Here is a 23,107-nt window from a genome sequence, read left to right on the forward strand (position 1 = left end):
ATACATAAATAACGGCTACCATCTATATGCTAGTGACTTCCAGATTCATAGCTCTAGTTCTGTTTTTTCCCTGTAATTTACACCCTATAGCCTGTTACAGATTTCTAGCCATATGCACTGGAGACACCTCAACACCCAGGATGTCCAGAAGTGACGACATCGCCTTCACGTCTAGAATGGTTTCTTGTGTAGATCTCAGCGAAGGTCCCAGCATGCCACTGGGCCAGCATCCTCTCAGGCAGATAGGCCACACATCAAGTCATCCTTAATACCTGTGATCCCGCCCCAGCCTGCCTGTCGCTAATTTTCCTGAATTCACATCTATTGCTTTTCACATCCTTGCTGTTCTGTGTTCAAGCTGTTCTCGCAGTTCCTTTCTCCCCCATTCCCAATTCTCTTTCTGCCTCTTCTGCACAGAAGCGTACACTTCTGTCATGGCACAGTATGCAGACACCATAGGATGGCCTTCTAAGTCGGGTCCTCTCTACCAGACTATGAACTTCTTGAGTCGTAGTCAGTGGTCAGTAAAAGCTGTCTCAACCGAACCTCGGGGATCCAGCCGGTCCCGGGCAGCGGGCCCGGCCCCTCCCGATGCGGGGGCGGGGCAGGGCGCCGCGCGGGGTGGGGGCGGGGGTGGGACTCTTTTTCCTCGCCGTGGCGGCGGATGCGCACGGCGTGGGTTAGCGGCCAGACGTCGTCGGAGGAAGGCTGAAAAAGCCCAAGGTGCTGCCGTTGCGAGTACGAGTCGGACCGGCTGTCGCCCGAGCCGCGCCGCTCCCTCGGGCTCTGACGCGGAGCGCGGTCGGCCGCCCGGCCTCGGCCCTGCGCGCCCGCGGTGATGGAGCCGGCCGCCGCGCTGCCCCCCGGCCCGCGCCCGGCGCTGCCCCTCGGGGGCCCGGGCCCGCTGGGCGAGTTCCTGCCGCCCCCCGAGTGTCCGGTCTTCGAGCCCAGCTGGGAGGAGTTCGCCGACCCCTTCGCCTTCATCCACAAGATCCGGCCCATAGCCGAGCAGACGGGGATCTGCAAGGTGCGGCCGCCGCCGGTGAGTCTCGCCGGCGCCGCGGTCGGTCCTCGCGGCCGGAGGGAGCGGGGACGCGCGGCCAAGTTTGGGGCTGGCGGGCGGGGGCGCGGGCGGGCGGGGGCGCGGGCCGGCGCGGCGCGGGGGGAGCGGCACGGCGCGGCGGCGGCGGCGCGGTCCTCGGCGGCCGGCCGGGGTGCGGGGGTGTGTGGCGGTGGGGGCGGGGGACTTGCGAGTTGTCGTGCGAGGAGGAAAGTTTTCAATATGGCGGCGGGAGCCCCTGGTCCTTTGTGTGGCGGCGGCGGCGGCCCGGGGCGGCCTCACCTGGGCGCCCCCTCCGGGCCGGCCCCCGCGCCCCCGCGCCCCGGGCCCCGGGCCCCGGGCCGGGCTGGAGCAGGGCGGCGGGGCGGGGGTCCGCGGCCGGCCCGGGCTCCGGCCGCCAGTGGGGGGCTCCGGGGACCCCGGGCCGGGCCGGGCGCCGCGATGGGGCGGGGACCCCGGCCCCAGCGAGCGAGGGAGGGGTCGGGCCGCGATCCCGGGCCCTCCCCAACCGCCCCAACGACCGCCGGGGGCCCGACGCCCCCTGGGCGCCCACCTCCCCGAGGGTCCCACGGGGCCCAAGGGCGGTTGGACCGGCTGGGACGGTTGGGAGGAGGTTTAACTGCCGGCCCTACGGTTGGGGAACCTCTCCCCACTGCCGCCTCCCCTGCCCCCTCCCTCCAAGTGGAGAAAGGACCCCCACCCCTCTCGCCCTGAAACTTGCTCCTTGTAATGACATTTTGAATTGCAGGGATGCCGCATGTATGTAATCATGCTGTTTGGGAAAGCTGTTTTGAGGGAGATTCCTGAATAAGCCTTCCGTATCCCTTCCCCACCCCCAAATGAAAACAAGGACACGGTACTTCAGTGTCCCCCCCCCCCCCCGGACAAGTTTGAAAATGAAGATGAAATAGGACCTCAGAAAGTAACTGGTTAGCTAGTTGGAGGGAATGTCGGAAAATAGATCCAGTTCTTTTGGCGAAGTGGACAGGGTTGATACTGTTGCTCAAGGGAAGTACATTTCTGAGTGTGGAGAGGCCTGCCTTCAGAAGTTACACCCGGGACTGGTCAGAGCCAAGGTTTTAATTTTTGGAGAATAGGTCATGTTTCGGATATCCAGCAGTTTACGTTATGACAGATGTTAGGAAGGGTGAATATGGAAATTGGTCATTTGCATTAATAAGATTTTATTCAGAAATGAGGCGACTTGAGTAAGTTGTTAGTAACTAAAATGTGAGGAGTTAGGTTCCTGGGAGTTGTCCTCCATGTTGGTATTGTGGTATAGTAGGGCTGGGGTAAGTCCTTTATCTTGCCTTCTTTGCCTTTTATAGAGCCCTTTCCCCCCCTGCAAAGATAGTGTTGCTCTGGTTAGGTTTGGCAACCTATTTCCTCATCTGGGCTAGCATATTTAATGGAAGTCTTTGCAAGATGTGTGATTGTATTGCCTTTTCCTACTCTGAATGTCAGACAGACATCATGGCCACCATTTTGTATTGAGAGTACTATATACTACAGCCCGAGGAAGAAGGGGTAAAGAGCAACAAATAATCTACAGACATAACCAGTGCTCCATTTTGGAGACCTCCTTTGTGTGGAGGGGACTGGCTTTCTCCTTTGTCTAACAAACTCCTGTGCCAAATGGAAAGAGTTTGGGAGTATTTGCTGTTGATATAACCTCAAAAAGGGGAGTCTTTCTAGAAGTTAATAGCTCTTGAAGAGGGGTCTTCTTGGAACAAAGGCTTCTCAAGACATGTAAACAGTCTTTGTTGTAGACCCTGTTTTGTTTTAGGAAAGCTAAGTGTGATGTGAACAAGTGGTTTCATATAGTTGAAATATAACAACAAACACATCAAGAGGTATGAAATATTTTTCATGGTGATAGCTTTGTAATGCCTGTGTTTCTAAATGATTTTGTTGAGTTTTGGGAACACCGGCGGTTATATTAAAAGAATTGCACTTTGAGTATTTTACTTTTTAGGCGGCAAGAGGAGAATTAGAAAAAATTTGTTCCCTTTTGTTTTTACCTTTGTATCTTTATGTTTACATAGCTTCACTTTATAGCTGCTTTCTTAGGGTCCTAAGCTTTGTGGATTGTGAAGACTTAGGATGTGTACGTTACTTTGTATATGGGAGCATAGGAGTACGTAGAAATTTGTGAAAATACAGATAAGTTATAAAAGCATTAAATCAAAAAAGACTATACATAAGTTAAAAGTAAATAAGCCTTTGTTTGAAATTCTATTAAGTACATAGAGATAGCCAGGCTTGTTTTCCTGGGACAAGACCATTTTTTTTAACTTAAAATTAAGACAGGTTTCAGTTTTTGCCATCTTTAAAATATGAACTTTAATTTCCTCCTGATAGGTGATATACTTAAGTGCTCATAGACAAATGATGTATGTGGTGTTTTGAATGATTAATTTTAGGGTTGTAACTATTAGCCAAGAAATAGTTGTTCAGTAAATATTTTTTAAATCTCCCAGGTTTGATAGGGATATATTTGGTGGCTTTAATAACTTTTTTTCTCTTTCAAACATCTAACATTTGGCCATAGATAGGCAGATTCTACAAATTTCTTTGGCAGTATACAAAAGTTAGTGATTTAAATCAAACTCCAGATGGCACAATAGATACATTTTTTTAAAGCTTTAACTTCTTGTGGTTACTAGTTTGATCTTTTAGTCTTAATGGACAAAGTATAAACTATTTTGTTTAATGTAGTGTCAGCATCTTTAAATGAGCTTAGTGGTTCCACCCTTGGAGATCTGGGAGGAATTTAAGTACATTTTTTTGTATGGTGAAAGTGTTGATACCGAACTGATTTACTTGAGCTGATTTACTTCCGGCCTACCTCTCTCTATATTGTTTGTCCTAATATCTTTGGTGTCATGAAATCTTTCTTTGGTTGTGGTTATTTTAGTACTGGGGATGGAAGCCAGAGGCATTCTACCTCTGAGTTACACCCTCTAGCCCTTTTTATTTAGAAACTGGGACTTCTTAAGTTGCTGAGGCTGGCCTTGAACTTCTGATCCTTCTCAGCCTCCCCAAGTACTGGGATTACAAGCACATGCCAGCACACCCAATTGGTTGGATTATTCATAAATCTTTAATGTTTGGAAAGAAGGCATATCCATTAGTAACATCCTGAGGGAAGGAGGAACTTAAAATTACTTAAAAACAACAAAACAGGGGTGGTGGTGCTTCAGCATTTGGGAGGCTGAAACAGGAAGATCAAGGTTGGTAGACACCTCAACTACTTAGGCCCTTTGCAAATCAATGAAACCTTGTTTCAAAATAAAGAATAAAAAATAGGTTTGGTGGGCTTAGCTCAGAGGTACAATGCCCCTGGGTTCAATCCCCAGTACCACACACACACACACAAAATTAAAAAATAGCTTTCTTGAAACAATTAATATCCCATGTAATTCACTGGTTTATAGTATACCTTCAGTAGTTTCTAGTAATTTCAGAGTTGTATAACTATCATCACAACTTTTATATATTTTCATTCTCCCTTTGGAACTGCTCTGTGTGTGTGTGTGTGTGTGTGTGTGTGTGTGTATGGATGGATGGATGGGAGGGAGGTACTGAGGATTGATCCCAGAGGCATTCTACCTCCCAGCTACACCCTCATCCCATCTTACTTTTGTTTTGAAACAGTGCCTCATTAGGTTGCTGAGAGGCTAAGTACTTGCTCAGGCTGTCCTTGAACCTGCAGCCCTCCTGTCTCAGCTTTCCAAGTACTGGTATTACAGGTGTTTGCCACCATGCCCGGCTTGTAACTACTTTTAAATCCTGCAGTTCTTGTCACTAGTGTCTGCCTTAAAAGCAAAAGCTTACTTCATTTGTTGAAGTCTTTAAATGCTTATTCGCCTGACTTTGATTTTCCTGTTGTAAATTGGACATACTAGGATTCAGGAATATACCCACCTAGTTGTAATTCTTTGTTAAATAATCAAAATTAAGACTTTTAGAATGGAATGTGAGTGATACTGCAAATACATGAATCAGCTAAATATTTGCATCCTCACCCCAATGGAAATATTTCTCTTACCATGATTATAGGATATGATTTTAAACATGCAATCTAAGCCGTGTGTGTGTGTGTGTTACTAGGGATTGAGCCTGGGGGTGATCTACCCTGAATTATATCCCTGGCCCTAGTTTATTTTTTAGTTTGAAATGGTTTAAGTTGCTGAGGGCCTTACTAAGTTGCTGAGGCTGGCTTTGAACTTGTGATCCTCCTGTCTCAGCCTTCCAAGTATTAGGATTACAGGAGTACAGCACCACTCTCCACTTAATCTAAACCTTTGTAAGAAGCAAAATGAATGTAGAGAATTGCCTTTGAAAACTATTAATAAATAGTCTCTATTAAAATCAGACTTTGAATTATTTTAGAAACTGATGTATTAACTCTTAATTTCTTTCTTTGTCTCTAAAGTAATTTTCTTTACAATCTATTGGCCTAGACTTTTTTTTTGTGTGTGTGTGTGGTACTAATGGGTGGGACCCAGGGGCATTCTACCTTTGAGCTATACACCTAGCCCCATTTCATTTTTATTTGGAAACAGGATCTTACTAGGTTGATGAGGTCTCAGTACTTGCTGACACTGTCCGCTAATCTGCACTCCTCCTCCTCGCAGCCTCCCAGGTACTGGGACTACAAATCTGTGTTTGCCACCACATCTGGTTTAGACTTTGTATTTCTCATTGATTAGTGACAAACTAATTTGGGGGACAAAAGAGAGTCCAGGATGTTTGGGATGCTTGAATATACCTGTGAGGAAGTGGTTTTTTTTTTTTTTTTTTTTTAGAAAGGCAAAAAAATTAGCTGGGTGTGGTGGTGCACCCTTGTAATCCCAGCATTTGGGAGGCAGAGACCGAAGGATCGCACAGGTTTGAAGCCAGTCTCCACTACTTAGTAAGGCTTTCAGCAATTTAGTGAGACCCTGTTTCCAAATAAAGTATAAAATAGGTCTGGGAGTATAGCTCAAAGGTAGAAAGCCCCTGGGTTCCATTCCCAGTACCACACACACACAAAATAAAATAAAATAAAAATAAAAATGGTTAATAATGTGCTGTTATGGCTGTAGAAAAAGGGAAAGCCTGTGCCCCCAAAATGAAAGTGCTAATTGGGTTCCTGGTATTTGGGTTCCTTGAAGCCTGCTTGTTCCTATTTTGAAATAGGTCTTTCCAAATGACATCTCTTGTTTGAAAAACCATTAAACTAGGAAGACCTTGGTTAGCTTGGTTTATGTTACAGTTGTATGATTATTATTATTATTATTTTGGTGGTACTGGGGGTGGAACCCAGATGCTTTCTACCTCCGAGCTATACTCCCAGACCCATTTTTTTTTAAAATAATTTTTGGAAACAGGGTCTCACTAAGTTACTGAGAGCCTCACTAAGCAGCTGAGGCTGCCTTCGAACCTGCGCGATCCTCCTGTCTCAGCCTCCCAAGTGTGGGGATTACAAGCGTGCGCCACCACGCCCGGCCGTATGATTTTTTTTTGTTTGGAAAATTAGATACTCTCTGTAGATTATATGCATGTATAAAATGCAGAAGAGCCGGGAGGTTGTTTACACCTGGAAGTACCAGTACTTGGGAGGCTGAAGCAAGAGGCTTTCAGGTTTAAGACCAGCCTCAGCAACTTAGTGAGGCTCAGCAATCTTAAATGAAGCCCTGTTTTAAAGCAAAAAACGGGCTGGGATGTAGCTCAGAGATGGAATGCCCCTGGCTTCAATCTCTAATAACACACACACACACATACACACACACACACACACACACACACACACACACTCTAAATAAATAAATAAAATAAAGTGCAGAAGACTATTGCCAATTTTAAAAAAATTAAATTTAGGTGGAATAAATGTTAGGAACTGGATGGCTATGCATTCTGAAATTTCTGTTAAGTTTGAGTTCCTTGAGGAATCAGAAGGAAGAAGCTTATTGTATAAGTTTGGGTGGGTGGGGTGAGTGATACCTTGGGAAAGTCGTATCCTTGGGTTATTGCCATTAACTTCTGATTTTTTTGAAATTTGAGAAACATAACATTTGTTGTTTTTTGGGAAGTGCTATAGATTCACTCCAGTGCCTTGCACATGCTAGAAACCATCCTACTACTAAGCTACATCCTGTCCTATAAAATATACATTTAAAAAATCTTTGTTGTAGCTAGTTGTAGTGGCCCATGCTTGTTAATTTCAGTACTTGGGAGGCTGAGGCAGGAGGATTGCAGGTTTGCAGCCATCCTCATCTACTTAGTGAAACCCTTTGCAATTTAGTGAGACTCTGTTTGAAAGAATAAAATAGGCCAGGCATAGTGGTGTATGCCTGTAATCTCAGTACTTGGGAAGCTGAGACAGGAGGATCGCAGGTTCAAAATCAGCCTCAGTGAGGCTCTCAGACTCTGTTTCCAAAGAAGAAATAAAATCAGGATGAGAGTGTAGCTTGGAGGTAGAATGCCTCTGGGTTCAATCCCTAGTGCCACAAAAAAAAAAAAAAAAAAGAAGAAGAAAAATAGGGCTGAGAGTGTAGCTCAGAGTATAGAATGCTCCTGTGTTCAATACCCAGTACCATTTAAAAAAAAAAATCTGAGTTGTTAGAGAAACTTGTTTTAAATGTGAGAACTGTATATTAATTTTTTTTTAAAACTGGGGATTGAACCCAAGGGCATTCTACTTCCAAGCTACACCCCCAACCTTTTTTATATTTTGTCTTTGAGACAGGGTCTCCCTGTACAAGCTACATTCCAGCCCTACTTTATTTTTATTATTTTTTGAGGTACCAAGGATAGAACCCAGGGCATTCAACCTCCAGCTAACACTCCCAGCCCTATTTTTTATTAATTTGAAATAGGGTCTCACTGAGTTGCAAAGGTCCTCACTAAGTAGTAGCTGAGGCTATCCACAAACCACCGTCCTCCTGTCTCAGCCTCCCAAATGCCTGGATTACAAGCGTGTATCACCACGCCTGGATTTATTTTTTATTTTGAAACAAGTCTCACTAAGTTGCTGAGGCTGTCCTCCAACCTGGAATCGTCTTGCCTCACTCTCTCCCAGGTACTGGGATAACAAGCATGCACTACCACGCCCAGCTAATAATAATCAAAATAAATCAATATCCATCTCCATCTCCATACCCCCACCCCTCTCTTTGTGGTACTGAGGATGGAACCCAAGAGTCTTCTACCTCGAGGCTACATCCCCAGCTCTATTTTTTATATTTTATTGCAAACAGGGTCTCAAGTTGGTGAAAGCCTCACTAAGCTCCTGAGCTTGGCTTTGAACCTGCCACCGTCTTTTCTCAGCCTCTCAAATACTGGGATTACAAGAATGCGGCACCATGCCTGGCTTCCAATTCTTTTTCTTTGTTGTCTTCGTCTTCAAGCACCATTGCCCTTCGATACCTTAGATTTAGCCCATTAAAATTTTTTTTAATTACAAAAGCTTTCTTTCTAAATGTAAAGACCAATTATTTTGTTCTTCTGGTGACATTCCTACTAGGGTATAAATTAATCCATTTTCATTATGAAAAATTTCAAGCATATACAAAAGTATAGAAAATAGTCCCTTTAGCTGTTTTCCTGAATATGAGTTGAAAGATGGCAGCAGTGGGATTGCAAGCAAAGTCGGATCCTTCAGTTGTAGAGAACAGCTTGGTTCAGCTCTTCTAGAGATCAAAGCCCCAAGGCCGCCTGCTAGGCAAGTGCTCTGCTGCTGAGCCCCTTGAATTATTTTTTGTACTCTTCAGGTTATAGGTAACATTTGGACAATTCAAAGTGAGCTTCTTTTTACCCTTTAGTGAGTGATGGTTTTTTTGTCCAATTAGTGCAGGGATCCTGTCAGTTTTAGCCAGTAGCTTTGTTAACACATTTTTTGGAACCGGTGAAGGAAACTTAACTGTCTTTGGGCCATCTCTTGGCATATACAAGTGTGGGAATAGATAGTGGGCAGAGCACATTTCCTGCAAGTATTCTCTTTTTTCCAGTACTGGAGGTAGAATCCCCCACCCCCAGTGACACCCCCTGCCCTATTTTTATGATTTATTTTGAAACAGGGTCTCACTGAGTTGCAAAGGACCTCACTAAGTAGCTGAGGCTGGCTGCGAATGGGATCTTCCTGTTTCATCCTCCCAAATGCTGGGATTACAAGCGTGTGCCACCACTCCTGGCCAGAGTTGGTATTCTTACAGAACAGTGTTTGGGAGTTATGAATAACCAAGAAACAGAACAAAGCCCTTTTCTGGAAAAATTATTTTAAGAAAATGAGAATTAGAGTGTAATGTTTATTAGGTTAAGTTCACTTTTCTGTGAGTGTGCAGAATAGTAGTTTTTTTTTTTTCTTTGGTGGTACTGGAGGTGGAACCCAGGAGCTTTCTACCTCCGGGCTATACTCCCAGACCTATTTTCTATTTTATTTGGAAACAGGGTCTCACTAAGTTGCTAAGAGCCTCACTAAGTAGCTGAGGCTGGCTTTGAGCCTGTGTGATCCTCCTGTCTCAGCCTCCGAAGCACAGGGTTTACAAGCGTGCACCACTACACCCAGCTAGAATAGTACTTTTGACTTTCAACAATGGTGCTGCAGTTTCTGTTTCAACAGAATTTCTAAAATATCAAATATTTCTTTTAAAATGGGTAATTTAAATTTTTTTTTCTGGATGCAGTGGTCTATGCCTATAGTCCCGTATTTGGGAGGCTGACACTGGAAGATTTTAGGTTTGAGAACAGTGCACAATAATGTAGCAAGACCCTCTTTCAATATAAAAAATAAATAGAGCCGGGCGTGGTGGCGCACGCTTGTAATCCCCGTGCTTGGGAGGCTGAGACCTGGAGGATCGCGGTTCGCGGACAAAAAAAGTAGCTGAGACTGGTCTTGACCCTGAGATCCTCCTGTATCGCACAGGTTCAAAGCCAGCCGCAGCTACTGAGTGAGGCTCTCAGAAACTTAGTGAGACCCTGTTTCCAAATAAAGTAAAAAATAGGTCTGGGAGTATAGCCCAGAGGTAGAAAGCTTCTGGGTTCCACCCCCAGCACTACCAAAATAAATAAATAAATAAAATAGGTCTGGGAGTGTAGCCCGGAGGTAGAAAAGCCCTTGAGTTTCACCCCCAGTACCACCTAAAAATAAATAAATAAGTAAATAAATAAATAAAGCTGAGGTTGTATCTCAGAAGTAAAATGCCTTTGAATTAAATCTCAGTACACCACACATACATCCAAAATTGTTAAAAATATTTTCTGAAGCCAGTCGTGGTGGCACAACCTGTAAACCCTGTACTTGGGAGGCTCAGACAGGAGGATCACAAGTTCAAGGACAGCCTCAGCAACTAGTGACTCATCAATCTAGTGAGACCCTTTTCTGCCAGGCTTGGTGTTGAATTCCTATAATCCCAGTACTTGGGAGGCTGAGACAGGAGGATCTCAGGGTCAAGACCAGTCTCAGCTACTTTTTTTGTTTTTGCGGGTTTGGGGATGGGACCCAGAGGCATTTGACCCTCCGAGTTACACCCTCTGCCCTATTTTTTATTCTTTTTATTTTGAAACAGGGTCTCACTAAGTTGCAGAGGGCCTCACTAAGTAGCTGAGTCTGTCTGCGTTTCATGATCTTCCTGTCTCAGCCTCCCAAATGCTGGGATTACAAGCATGTGCCATCACACCCAATGTAAAATGTAGTAAAATTTAAGAGATAGTGCAGGGATAAAAATAAGTTATTTAGAGGAGGGCATATATGTATTTTATTATTTCCTAAATACCAGTTCCTTTATTATATGAAAGAGGACAGGAGAAAAGGGGTTGTTTCTAGATTTTAAAAACCAGGTGGATAGAGTTTTAAATCTAATTTCCTCATGACCTTGGGACAAAGTCATTTTATGCCAACGTATGCCTTCTCATCAGCTCTAAGGAGAGCTGACACTGACCTAGGGCTGCTGTCTTGATTAATTAATTGATGGATTGCAAAGAGCTTAAATCCCAAAGCTTTATTTGTCCACTGCTAAAAAGATTCCAGGGGTAGGTTTAGTGATACAGAGGCTAGTCAAATACATAGCCCTTATTTTTCCAAAAATGAAGGGATAATTTTTACTTTTTTTTTTTTTTTTTTTTTTTCAGTACTGGGGATGGAACCCAGGGGTATTCTTCCTCTGAGCTATACCTCCAGTCCTTTTTGTTGTTGTTTTGATGCACACTTGTAATCCCAGCATTCGGGAGGCTTAGGCTGGAGTGTCGCGGTTTGCAGACAGCCTCTGCTACTTAGGGGGAGGCCCTATGCAACTTAGTGTAACCCTTTTTCAAAATAAAGAATAAAAAATAGGGCAGGAGGTATAGCTCAGAGGTCTAATGCCCCTGGGTTCCATCCCCAGGACCCCCCCCCCCCACAAATTAGATTGTTTTATTTTTAAGTAGAGTTATTCCAAGATATTGCAGAAAATTTGCAGGTAGGTGCCTAGTGTAGTGTGCATATGTAAGCAGGAATTTGTGTTTTGTGAGTTTTGTGTTGTTTATATTCATAACCCCTGGTATGGGATGACTGCTGTGAAAGATGCAAATGGAAGGGCATTAAATGGATCTATTATTTTTTTGTGGTACTGGGGATTGAACCCAAGGGCATTCTACCACTGAGCTCCCTCCAGCCCTGTTATTTACTCTTTATTTTGAAACTGGGTCTCACTGAGTTGCAGAGGACCTCACTAAGTAGCTGAGGCCATCGGCGAACCGAACCGAATGCTGGGATTACAAGCGTGCGCCACCACGCCCTGCTCTCCCAGCCATATTTTTTATTCTTTATTTTGAAACAGGATCTCACTGAGTTTCAAAGGGTGTCACTAAGTAGTAGCTAAGGCCTGGCTCTGAGTTACAAAGGGTATAATAACTAAGTAGAAACTGAGGCTGACCACAATCTGATCCTTCTGTCTCAGCCTCCCAATGTTGGGATTACAAGTATTTGCCACCATACCTGGATTTATTTATTTATTTATTTATTGGTGGTACTGGATGGAACCCTTCTACCTCTGGGCTACACTCCCAGACCTGTTTTATATTTTATTTGGAAACGGTCTCTTAAGCCAGCGCGGCTGGCTTCGAACCTGCGCGGTCCTCCTGTCTCTGCCTCCCAAGCGTGGGGATTACAAGGGTGTGCCACCATGCCCTGCCTATTTTTTTTTTTTTAATAACAGTCTCAAGCCGAGTTTGGTGGCTCACCCTTGTAATCCCCGCGCTTGGGAGGCAGATAGAAGGATCACAGTGAAGCCCTCTGCAACTTAATGAGATCCTGTTTCAAAATAAAGAATAAAAAATCTGGGCTGGTGGTGTAGCTTGGAGGTCGAATGCCACTAGGTTTAATCTCCAGTGCCATAAACAAGACAAAACAGGGTCACTAAGTTGCTGAGCATCAGACTACATTGCTGAGACTGCCCTTGAACCTAAAATCCTCCTGTCTCAGCCTTCCAAGTATTGGGATTACAGGTGTGTGCCACCACACCTGGCACAAATAATTTAAAAGATCCAAATTCATGTCTGACATGACCAAGATTTTAATATTTATACATTTGCCAACTGGGGAGAAAACAAGAAGTACCATGTGTGATTGAACCAAGGTGCATTCTATCCATGATTGAACCAAAGTGCATTCTATTTCTGAGCTATACCTCCAGTCCTTTTTTTGTTGTTTTGACAAAGAATCTCACTAAATTACTGAAGACTTGCTAATTTGCTAAGGCTGGCCTCAAACCTGGGATTCTCCTGTCTCAGCCTCCCAAGTACTCAGATCACAGGTGTGTGCCCCCATGCCTAGCTCTCCTGTGATATTAAGTAGCTCGTGCACATAATTTAATAATAATGTATTAAAATACTCTTTGGCTGCTGTGGTGGCACACGCTAGTAATTCCTGCACTTGGAGGCTGAGACAGGAGGATCGCATGGGTTCAAGGCCAGCCCTGCTGGCTTAAGAGACCCTGTTTCCAAATAAAAATATAAAATAGGTTTGGGAGTGTAGCCTGGAGGTAGAAAGGTTTCCAGGAGCCCCAGTACCCCCCCCCCCCCGCAAAAAAAAAATCTTTGAATGCGGGAATTTTAGTTTGGAACAGATAGCTAAGAGTTATCTTCATGTCTATGCTCTATGTGTGGCCCTAGGCAGATGATTGTGCATTCCTGAGTTAATTTTTGTCATCTCACCAGCTTGACCAAATTGTAATGTTTAGAGAACTAAAGTCTAAACTTAGTGGGCTTTGGGCACTTGGTTGGAGCTCTTTATTAAGCATGTATTCCTATGAGGTCTTACTGTATACTGCAGGTTACAAATACTAAAACATTACCATTTTACTCTAATCACATAACTCCAGAAACAAAGAACAAATCCCTATCAAACCCACATAATTACAAGGTCTTGAAGGGTAAGATCCTTCCAGTGTTCTTTGTGGTTATACCAACTTATCGTTTGGTGATATTTAAACCAGATGGTAACATCTTTTTTTTTCTTTTTTTTTTTTTTTGTGGGTCTGGGGATGGAACCCAGGGGCATTTGACCTCTGAGCTATACCCTCTGCCCTATTTTTTATTTTTTGAGACAGGGTCTCACTGAATTGCAGAGGGCTTCACTAAGTAGCTGAGGCTGCCTGCAAACTGCGATCCTCCAGTCTCAGCCTCCCGAATGCTGGGATGACAAGCGTGCACCACCACGCCCGGCTTAACATCTTGTTCTTGCCAGGCAAGAACTCTTTAACTTGAAGAGACAGAAAAGGTAGGCGCTCTTAGGATTTGTGCTCTGGCATCTTTTTGTCAGAGAGGGGAGAGAGGTTATAAAATGAGAGGTTTATGCAGAAGTTTTGGGGTGTAGCCTCCCCTTTGTAAAATTCCTGGTATTTAAGTTTTTTTTCTCTCATAGAGGCTCTCATCCAATATTATGATACATTTTGGACAGATTAAGAGCCAACGGATTTTCTAGTGGGAAGCTGCCTTCAGGGATGTAGGATATGGGTGGGGTTTTATTTTTGTTTATTTATTTTTATGTATACTGAGGATGGAACCCAGGGGCTATACCCCCAGCCATATTTTTTCTTTATTTTGAAACAGAGTCTCACTGATTTGCAAGGGGCCTTGCTGAGTAGCTGAGGCTGTCTGTGAACTGTGATCCTTTGGTCTCCACTTCCAAATGCTGGGATTACAAGTGTGTGCCACTATGCCCGGCTGGTTTTGGGGTTTTAAAAAAATTGTACTTTAGTCAGGTGTGGTGGCCCACACTTGTAATCCCAGTATTTGGGAGGCTGAAACCAGAGGATTGTAGGTTCGTGGTCCGCTTCAGCTTAGTGAGGTCCTCCACAACTTAGTGAGACCTTGTTTCAAAATAAAGAATAAAGCATAGGGCTAGGGGTTATAGCTCAGAGACAGAATGCCCCTGGGTTCAATTTCTAGTACCGCTTAAGAAAAAAAAATTGTACTTGATGGTGGCTTATTCCTCGGGTTCCTCTATAACTACTTGTTTTTGTTTTTTACACAGTTGTGGCTTTTGTGTGTGTGGTGCTAGGGATTGAATACAGGGTTATTCTACCTTTGAACTATACCCCCAACCCAATTTTTTATTCTTTATTTTGAAACAGGATCTCATTAATTTGCAGAAGGCCTTGACTGACTAAGTAGCTGAGGCTGTCTGCGAACCCAGATCGCCTTGTCTCAGCCTCCCAAGTACTGGGGTTACAAGCGTGCACCATGCCTGGCTCACTGTTGTGCCTTTTTTTCAGCTTCCATTTGTAAAATGTTTATTTATCTTAAGGATATTTTCTCAAGATATTTTTAAAGGAACAGAGTTAATTTTGGGTTCTAGAATAATTTGTCTTGAAGGAATGGTATTATCCAGCTAGCAAAACTTTAATAGGGTTAGGGATGTAGCTCAGTGATAGAATACTTGCCTAGCATATACAAACCTGGGCTCAATCTCTAGTACCACAAAAAAAGAAAAGGAATTTCAAGAGAACAGACATTTGTGGAAAGAATACTAAAAGAAGAATAAAAACATCAGGCTTAGCCAGGTGTGGTAGGGCATGCCTGTTATAATCTCAGTATTTGGGAAACTGAGACAGGAAGATTGTAGGGTGGCTTTCCTTCTTTTTTTCTTTCCTCTTTGGCGATGCTCGTGATTGAACTCAGGAGCATTCTACCTCCAAGCTATACCCTGAGCCCTATTTTTTACTTTTTTTTTTTTTTTTTTTGGTGGTACTGAGGTTCCTGGAAGCCCTTCTACCTCTGGGCTACACTCCCAGACCTACTTTTACATTTTTTTGTTTGGAAACAGGGTCTCCTAAGCCAGCGCGAGCGCGGCTGGCTTCGAACCTGCGCGATCCTCCTGTCTCTGCCTCCCAAGCACAGGGATTACAAGCGTGCGCCACCACGCCCGGCTATTTTTTACTTTTGAAACAGGGTCTCACTAAGTTGCCATAGGATTCACTAAGTATCCTAGGCTGGTTGTGAACCTGCAATCTCCTGTCTCAGCCTCCTAAGTACTGGGATTACAAGTGTGGGCCACCACCTATGTCTAAGCCTGAGGTTTAGAATGGCAGAGGAGCTTCTTAAAATTGAAACCAAGCCAGGCGTGGTAGCGCATGTTTGTAATCCCAGCATTCCAGAGGCTGAGACCTAAGGATTGTAGTTTGAGGTTCACTGGGACAGCCTCAGCTACTTAGGCCCTCTGCAACTTAGAGAGACTTTGTTTCAAAAAAAAAAAAAAAAGAATAAAAGGTTAGGAGGTGTAGCTCAGAGGGCGAATGTCCTGGGTTTCATCCCCAGACACACAAAAAACCAAAAAACAAAACAAACAAAAAAACCCACCCATCCCACTGTGGTGGTGAGTGCACACTTTTAGTCCCAGTACTTGGGAGGCTGAGACAAGAGGATCGCAGATTCTTGGTTATTCTCAGCAACTGTGAAGCACTCTGCAATTTAGTGAGACCTTATCTCAAAATAAAGAATAAAATAGGACCTTGGAGGTAGAATGCCCCTGGGTTCAATCCTCAGTACCTCCCCACACTAAATAAATAATAAGTAAGTAAATAAGTAAACTTTAGTCTTGAACTCATGGTTTAGTTTTCTAACAAGGAATAAAATGAATTTTCTGGCCTGTTGACTTTCAGTTAACCAGAAAATTGTCAGCTCTGCTACAAGCATCTAGAGAATTCTTTTTTTTTAGGGTGGGGTGGAACCCAGCCGCATTCAAGCTCCAAGCTACACCCCCTGACCTATTTTATTCTTTATTTTGAAACAGGGTCTCACTAAGTTGAGGAGGGCCTCACTAAGTAGCTATACCCTCAGGCCTATTCTATTCTTTTGTTTTTGTTTTTGTTTGTTTGTTTGTTTGGTTTTGGTGGTACTGGGGGTGGAACCCAGAGGCTTTCTACCTCCGGGTTATACTCCCAGACCTTTTTAATATTTTATTTGGAAACAGGGTCTCATTAAGTTGCTGAGAGCCTCACTAAGCAGCTGAGGCTGGCTTCGAACCCATGCGATCCTCCTGTCTCAGCCTCCCAAGTGCGGGGATTACAAGCGTGCGCCACCATGCCCGGCTTTCTATTCTTTATTTTGAAACATGGTCTAAGTAAGGTCTTAGTGGAGTGCCCCTCACTAAGTAGCTGAGGCTGAGTTTGAACCTGCAGTCCTCTGGTCTCAGCCTCCCAAATACTGGGATCACAAGTGTGAGGCTCCACACTGAGTATAGGCTTTAGTGGGGCATATGAGTGTAGAATGAGAACAAAGATCACTACCTACTCCAGAAAAATCAATGTTTAAAGAAAAAGAAAGATGTATTTGGAGGCACCAGGAAGCTGGGGAGACCAGGAGAATGAAGCAAGCTTTGTTAGTATTATTACAGTCTTACATGGCTTCATGGTGACGATTCTTATATCAATTCTAGACACACCTGCAATATTGGAAAAGTAGGTAATTGTAGTTTGAATAGAATATATCCCATTGAAATCAGGTAGCCAAAGCCTGGCGTGGTGGCTCATGCTTGTAATCCCAGCGCTCGGGAGGCTGAGACAGGAGGATAACACAGGTTCGAAGCCAGCCTCAGCTACTTAGTGAGGCTCTCAGCAACTTAATGAGACCCTTTTTCCAAATAAAGTATAAAATAGGTCTGGGAGTATAGCCCGGAGGTAGAAAGCCTCTGGGTTCCACCCCCAGTACCAAAAAAAAAAAAAAAAAAAAAAAAAAAAGAAAGAAAGAAAGAAAGAAAGAAAGAAATCAGGTAGCCATTCAAATTAGGGCAAGTTTTATCTGGCTGCAACTTTTCCCAATTTAGGATAAAGTGAATTAGCTTTCCAATCAAATTTATTTTGAAATGTAGCAGTAAATGTGAAAGAAATAAGGCAGTTGGTAATGCTAAATAACTCTGCTACAGTTATACACAGCATGGTCTGAGATTGTTGTTGAGATAAGCTTAACTCCTATCACAAAGTAACAGACTGAATAATTTGTAAAGAATACAAATTTACTTTCAGAAAACTGGAGGCTAGGAAGTATAAGATGAGGTCTGGGTTAGGTTTGTTCTCAGATGAACACTGTCTCTGCTTCCAAGCCCTGAATCCTGTGTAAAGAGGGACAGGGGTCTAAGCTAGTTTCCTCCAGCCCCTCTTTTAAGATAGATAATCCTATTAATGAGGGCTGTGCCCTCATGATCTAATCAGCAGTATTAGCATGTGATTTTGTGAGGGGCACAAACTCTGAAACTCTAGCAGTCACAAAATTATAATATATTGAATAGGCTAGCAGTTTGTCTTGTGTAAATATTAAACTGTTAGTTCAACTGAGCAATTTCCTAGGCAATTTTTTTTTTTTTTTTTGTACTGGGGGTGGAACCCAGAGGCTTTCTACCTCCGGGCTATACTCCTAGACCTTTTTTATATTTTATTTGGAAACAGGGTCTCACTAGGTTGCTGAGAGCCTCACTAAGTGGCTGAGGCTGGCTTCGAACTCGTGCGATCCTCCTGTCTCAGCCTCCCAAGCCTGGGATTACAAGCATGCACTACCACGCCCGGCTTTTCCTAGGCAGTTTTATTTTTTTGTGGGTCTGGGGATGGAACCCAGGGGCATTCAACCTCTGAGCTACACCCCCTGCCCTATTTTGTATTCTTTATTTTGAAACAGGGTCTCAACTAAGTAGCTGAGGCTGGCTGCAAACCATGATCGTCCCATCTCAGCCTCCCTAATACTGGGATTACAAGCATGTATCACCTTGCCCGACTTCCCAGACAATTTTAGATTAGGTTCAAGTTCAGTCTTTTACTTCAGATATGGTTATTAGGAGTTATATGTGTTCTGTCTAAAGTTATTTTCACTTGCAATGTTAGTCATGTGATAAGTGAATCTTAATTGTAGCAAGGCTAATTACATGTTAAGTATGTAGCTAGGCATGGTGGTGCACACTTATAATCCAGCATTTGGGAAGTTGAGACAGGAGGATTACAGTTTGCAGCCAGCCTCAGCTACTTAGTGAGACCTTCTTTCAAAATAATGGATAAGAAATAAGGCTGGGAACCGGGCGTGGTGGCACATACTTATAATCCCAGCACTTGGGAGGCGGAGATAGGATTGCACAGGTTAGAAGCCAGCCTCAGCCACTAAGTGAGGCTCTCTGCAACTTAGTGAGATCCTGTTTCCAAATAAAGTATAAAATAGGTCTGGGAGTATATAACCTGGAGGTAGAAAAACTTCTGGGTTCTACCTCCAGTAACACACACACACACACACACACACACACACACACACACACACAGAGGAGAAAAAAAAAGAAAAAAGTTGGGGACGTAGCTCAGAGGTGGGATGCCCTGGGTTCCATACTCAGTCATACACACACACACACACACACACACACACACACACACACACACACACACATTATATATATAGCATGTGCCACCACACCCGGCTCTATGTTTAAAATAGAGTTGCAGCTGGTCATGGTGGCCCACATTTGTAATCTCAGTACTTGGAAGGCTGAGCCAGGAGAATCGCAAGTTCACAGCCAGCCTCAGCAACGTGTGAGGCCCTCCGCAACTTAGTGAGATCCTGTTTTAAAATAAAAAATGGGGCTGGCGGTGTAGCTTGGAGGTAGAATACCCCCTAGGTTCCATCCCCAGTACCACAAAAATAAAATACAATAAAATAAAGTTACAAATGTCTATTTAGATGGGATATCAGTGCAACAAAGATTTTGCCATCTTTCACTGAGATATTCTGTGTGTTTCCTGATTCTGTCTTTGGATCTCCAGGAGTGACTAGTTTGTAAAGGTAGAACATACGTGTTTATAGTCTAATGAGGCCTTCAATCAGGGTGTGGAATGTTTAACTTTCTCTGCCTTTGGTGCATTGATAGGTTTTGGTATTGCCTAGAAAAGGTTGAGGGGGCAGAGTCCAACTTCTTAAATCCCTTCTCAATTAAGAATAAACCATTTTGGAATCTTTCTGGTTTTTTCTTAACCTTAGCAACTTCAATTTTCTGCCAGACATTGTTCTTTCTCATTGGGATCCTAGGTTTGGAAGAAAACAAATCAGAATTACTTTTTTTTTTTTTTTTTTGGTAGTAGTATGGATAGAAGCCAGGGGAGTTCTACTACCGAGCCAAACCCCCAGCTCTGGGGTGTGTGTGTGTGTGTGTGTGTGTGTGTGTGTGTGTGTGGTGCTGGAGATTGAACCCAGGGGCATTTTACCTCCAAGCTATACCCCCAGCCCGATTATTTTATTCTTTATTTTTGAAGCAGGGTCTCACTAAGTTGCAGAGGTTCTCACTAGGTAGCTGAGGCTGTCTGTGAACTACCATCTTCTTGTCTCAGTCTTCCAAATACTGAGAAGCATGAGCCACCATACCTGGCTTATTTATTTATTTATTTATTTATTTATTTATGTGGTACTGGGGATGGAACCCTTCTATCTCCAGGCTACACTCCCAGACCTATTTTTTATATTTTTATTTGGAAACAGGGTCTCTTAATCTTAAGCCAGTGAGGCTGGCTTTGAACCTGCACGATCCTCCTGTCTCTGCCTCCCAAGTGTAGGGATTACAAGCGTGCACCACCACGCCTGGCTTATTTTTTATTTTTTAATTTTTATTGTTTGCTGTACTAGAGATTGAACCCAGGGCTTTCTACCTTTGAGCTAACCCCCCAGCCCTATTTTTTATTCTTTATTTTTTTTGCTTGTACTGGGGATAGAACCTTAGGGGCATTCTACCTCTGAGCTATACCCCCAGCCCTATCTTATTTTTTTTGAAACAGGGTCTCACTGAGTTCCAAAGGGCTTACTAAGTAGCTGAGGCTATCTGCAGTTTGGTCTCAACCTCCCCAAATGCTAGGATTACAAGTGTGTGCCACCATGCCTGGCTTATTCTTTATTTTTGAAACAGGGTCTCACTGAGTTGCAGAGGGCCGGCCTCACCAAGGAGCTGAGGCTGTCTACGGACCGCGATCCTCCTATCTTAGCCTTCCAAATGCTGGGATTATAAATGTGTGTGCCACCACACCAGTTAAGAGTTCTAATTTTAATGATGGTTCTTATCTTTGGAACTTACTCCTTTCAATATGAAAGTCTACAAATGATTGTGTTATTTTCGGTGTCCTTTTGGTGGTTGGACTGTAGGGAAGATTGAGTTTACCCAGGTATATCTTGTTTTAATTAGTTTTGTGGTACTGGGATGGAACCCAGGGGCTTTGTACTTCTGATATATCCCCATCCCTATTTTTTATTCTTTATTTTGAAACAGGGTCTAACTGAGTTGCAAAGGGCCTAAGTAGCTGAGGGTGTCTGCGAACTACTATCCTCCTGTCTCAGCCTCACAAGTGCTGGGATTACAAGCTTGTGCCACCATCCTGGCTTTAAGCATTACTATTAAGAAGTGGTGGCGCACACTTGTAATCCCAGTACTTGGGAAGCTGAGACAGGAACATCGGGGTTCACGAACAGCCTCAGTTACTTAGTGAGGCCCTTTGCAACTTAGTGAGACCCTGTTTCTGAATAAAAAATAGGGCTGGGGGTGGAGCTTGGAGGTAGAATGCCCCTGGTTTCCATCCCTATAGTACTGCGCGCGCGCGCGCGCGCACACACACACACACACACACACACACACACACACACAAAGAAGAAAAGAAAAAGAAAAAAGAACATGTTCACAGAATTAAAATAAGCTGGGTGAGGTGGAGCATGCTTGTAATTCCTGTATTTTGGAGGCTGGGACAGGAGGATCACAGGTTTGAGGACAGCCTCAGCAACCTAATGAGACTGTATTTCCAAACAAAAATAAAAAGAGCTGAGGGTGTGACTAGGAGGTAGAATGACCCTGAGTTCAATCCCCAGTACCACACACACAAAAAAATTACAATTACAAAAGGGGCTGAGGGTTGAGTTTGCAAGTAGAGACCCCATTTTAGACCAATTTTTAGTAAACAACACACACACACACACACACACACACACACACACACACACACAGTAAAAGAAAACCAGAACTCAAACCCAGGTTTTTTAACTTCCTGTACATATTTTCATATTCTGCCCTGCTGACATTCTTAGGAGCAGGTGGCTTATCCATTATTACGTTTTGAGTAAGTAGAGGGACAAGAGACTGAAAGAAAGCAAGTTTGGGGTAGTGAGATGAAAACATAAGGAGAGTGATAAAAGTTTTATTTTTTTAAATGAAAACCTGGACACACAAGACATTCAGGAAGGTTTTTTTTTTAGGTTACAGAGCACTTTGTGTCCTTTGGTAAAAGCTGTACACTATCTAGAAAAACACATGCACACTAGATTTTGCATAAAATTTAAGAGCACCGATTTAAGGTCTAAAAATGATTTCATAGTTTAAAAAGAGAATCTTACATATTTAAGTTTTGTTTTTTTGCTAAAGGGTCATAAGGATGGAAGGTCTTAAACAACCTTTGAACAAATTGTTGGCTATGTAAAGCTGGTTGGTGCCAGGCCTACCCTAAGGGAAATATGAGACCAGGGACCAGTAAGCAGTGTTATCTAACACATTTTATTTCTGTGTGGGAGACACTGAATGTAGTTCTTCCAAAACTGTGTGGCAGTTGGTATCCATCAGGGGCTCACAGATAATAACCCTGCTTGTCCTTTATAAGAGATTTATAGTGATGCTATTATATGTTTCGGGTTTTTTACATCAGTGCAATTACATGCCTGTCCCTCCCTCTTTCTTTCTTTCTTTCTTTCTTTCTTTCTTTCTTTCTTTCTTTCTTTCTTTCTTTCTTTCTTTCTTTCTTTCCTTCCTTCCTTCCTGGAGATGAACCCAGGGTCATTCTACCTCTGAGCTATACCCTCAGCCCTTTTTTATTTATTTTTTCCTTTTTCTTTTTCTCTTTTACTTCTTCCCTCCCACCCTCCTTTTCTTGCTTGTGGTACTGGGGATTAAACCCAGAGGCATTCTACCCCCGAGCTATACCCCCAGCCTTGTTTAAAAAAAATATATATATTGAAGCAGTCTCAATAAATTGTGAAGAGCCTCATGAGGTTGCTGAGACAGGTCTTGAACCCACGATTCTCCTATCTTGGTCTCCCTAGCACTGGATTTATAGGCTGGTGCCACCGTGATGGGCTTCATTTTTTTTTTTTCTTTTTTTGGTGGTACTAAGGGGGGGGGAACCCAGAGACTCTTCTACCATCAGGTTATACTCTCAGACCTATTTTATATTTTATTTGACAACAGGGTCTCACTGAGTTGCTGAGAGCCTCACTGAGTAGCTGAGGCTGGCTCTGAAGCTGCGTGATCCTCCTGTCTCAGTCTCCCAAGTGCTGGGATTACAAGCGTGCGCCACCACGCCCGGCTTCTTCATTTTTTATATTCAAACAGGATATCTCTTAGTTACTGAGACAGGCCACAAACCTGCCATTCTACTAGCTCAGCCTCCCAAGTACTGGGATTACATGTACCTCAGTGCTCTACAATGCAAGTGTTTTAAGGGCATATTACTGACCTAAAACTAATGGGTTGATGAGAAAGTGGCCTTTTAACTTGTGTTTTTTTTTGGTATGTGTTTCTCAGATCCTTATCAAGGT

The 23,107-nt window shown here is 43.5% G+C and overlaps 1 protein-coding gene across 4 annotated transcripts in view; it reads left to right on the forward strand.

Annotated features, from left to right (window-relative positions):
- Positions 1–838: 838 nt before the first annotated feature.
- The window catches only part of KDM5B (lysine demethylase 5B), a gene marked incomplete at both ends in the record, with an annotated part of 94,619 nt that continues 72,350 nt past the window's right edge, over positions 839–23,107 (forward strand). For 3 of the 4 annotated variants that reach the window (XM_080698516.1, XM_080698517.1, XM_080698519.1), the window contains one exon: positions 839–1,042. In XM_080698516.1, the coding sequence (XP_080554642.1) occupies positions 839–1,042 (204 nt within the window). The remainder of the gene's footprint in view (positions 1,043–23,107) is intronic. The other variant, XM_080698518.1, reaches the window with a different exon arrangement.

Source organism: Muscardinus avellanarius (assembly GCF_963383645.1).
Source record: "Muscardinus avellanarius genome assembly, chromosome: 7".
NCBI lineage: Eukaryota > Metazoa > Chordata > Mammalia > Rodentia > Gliridae > Muscardinus > Muscardinus avellanarius.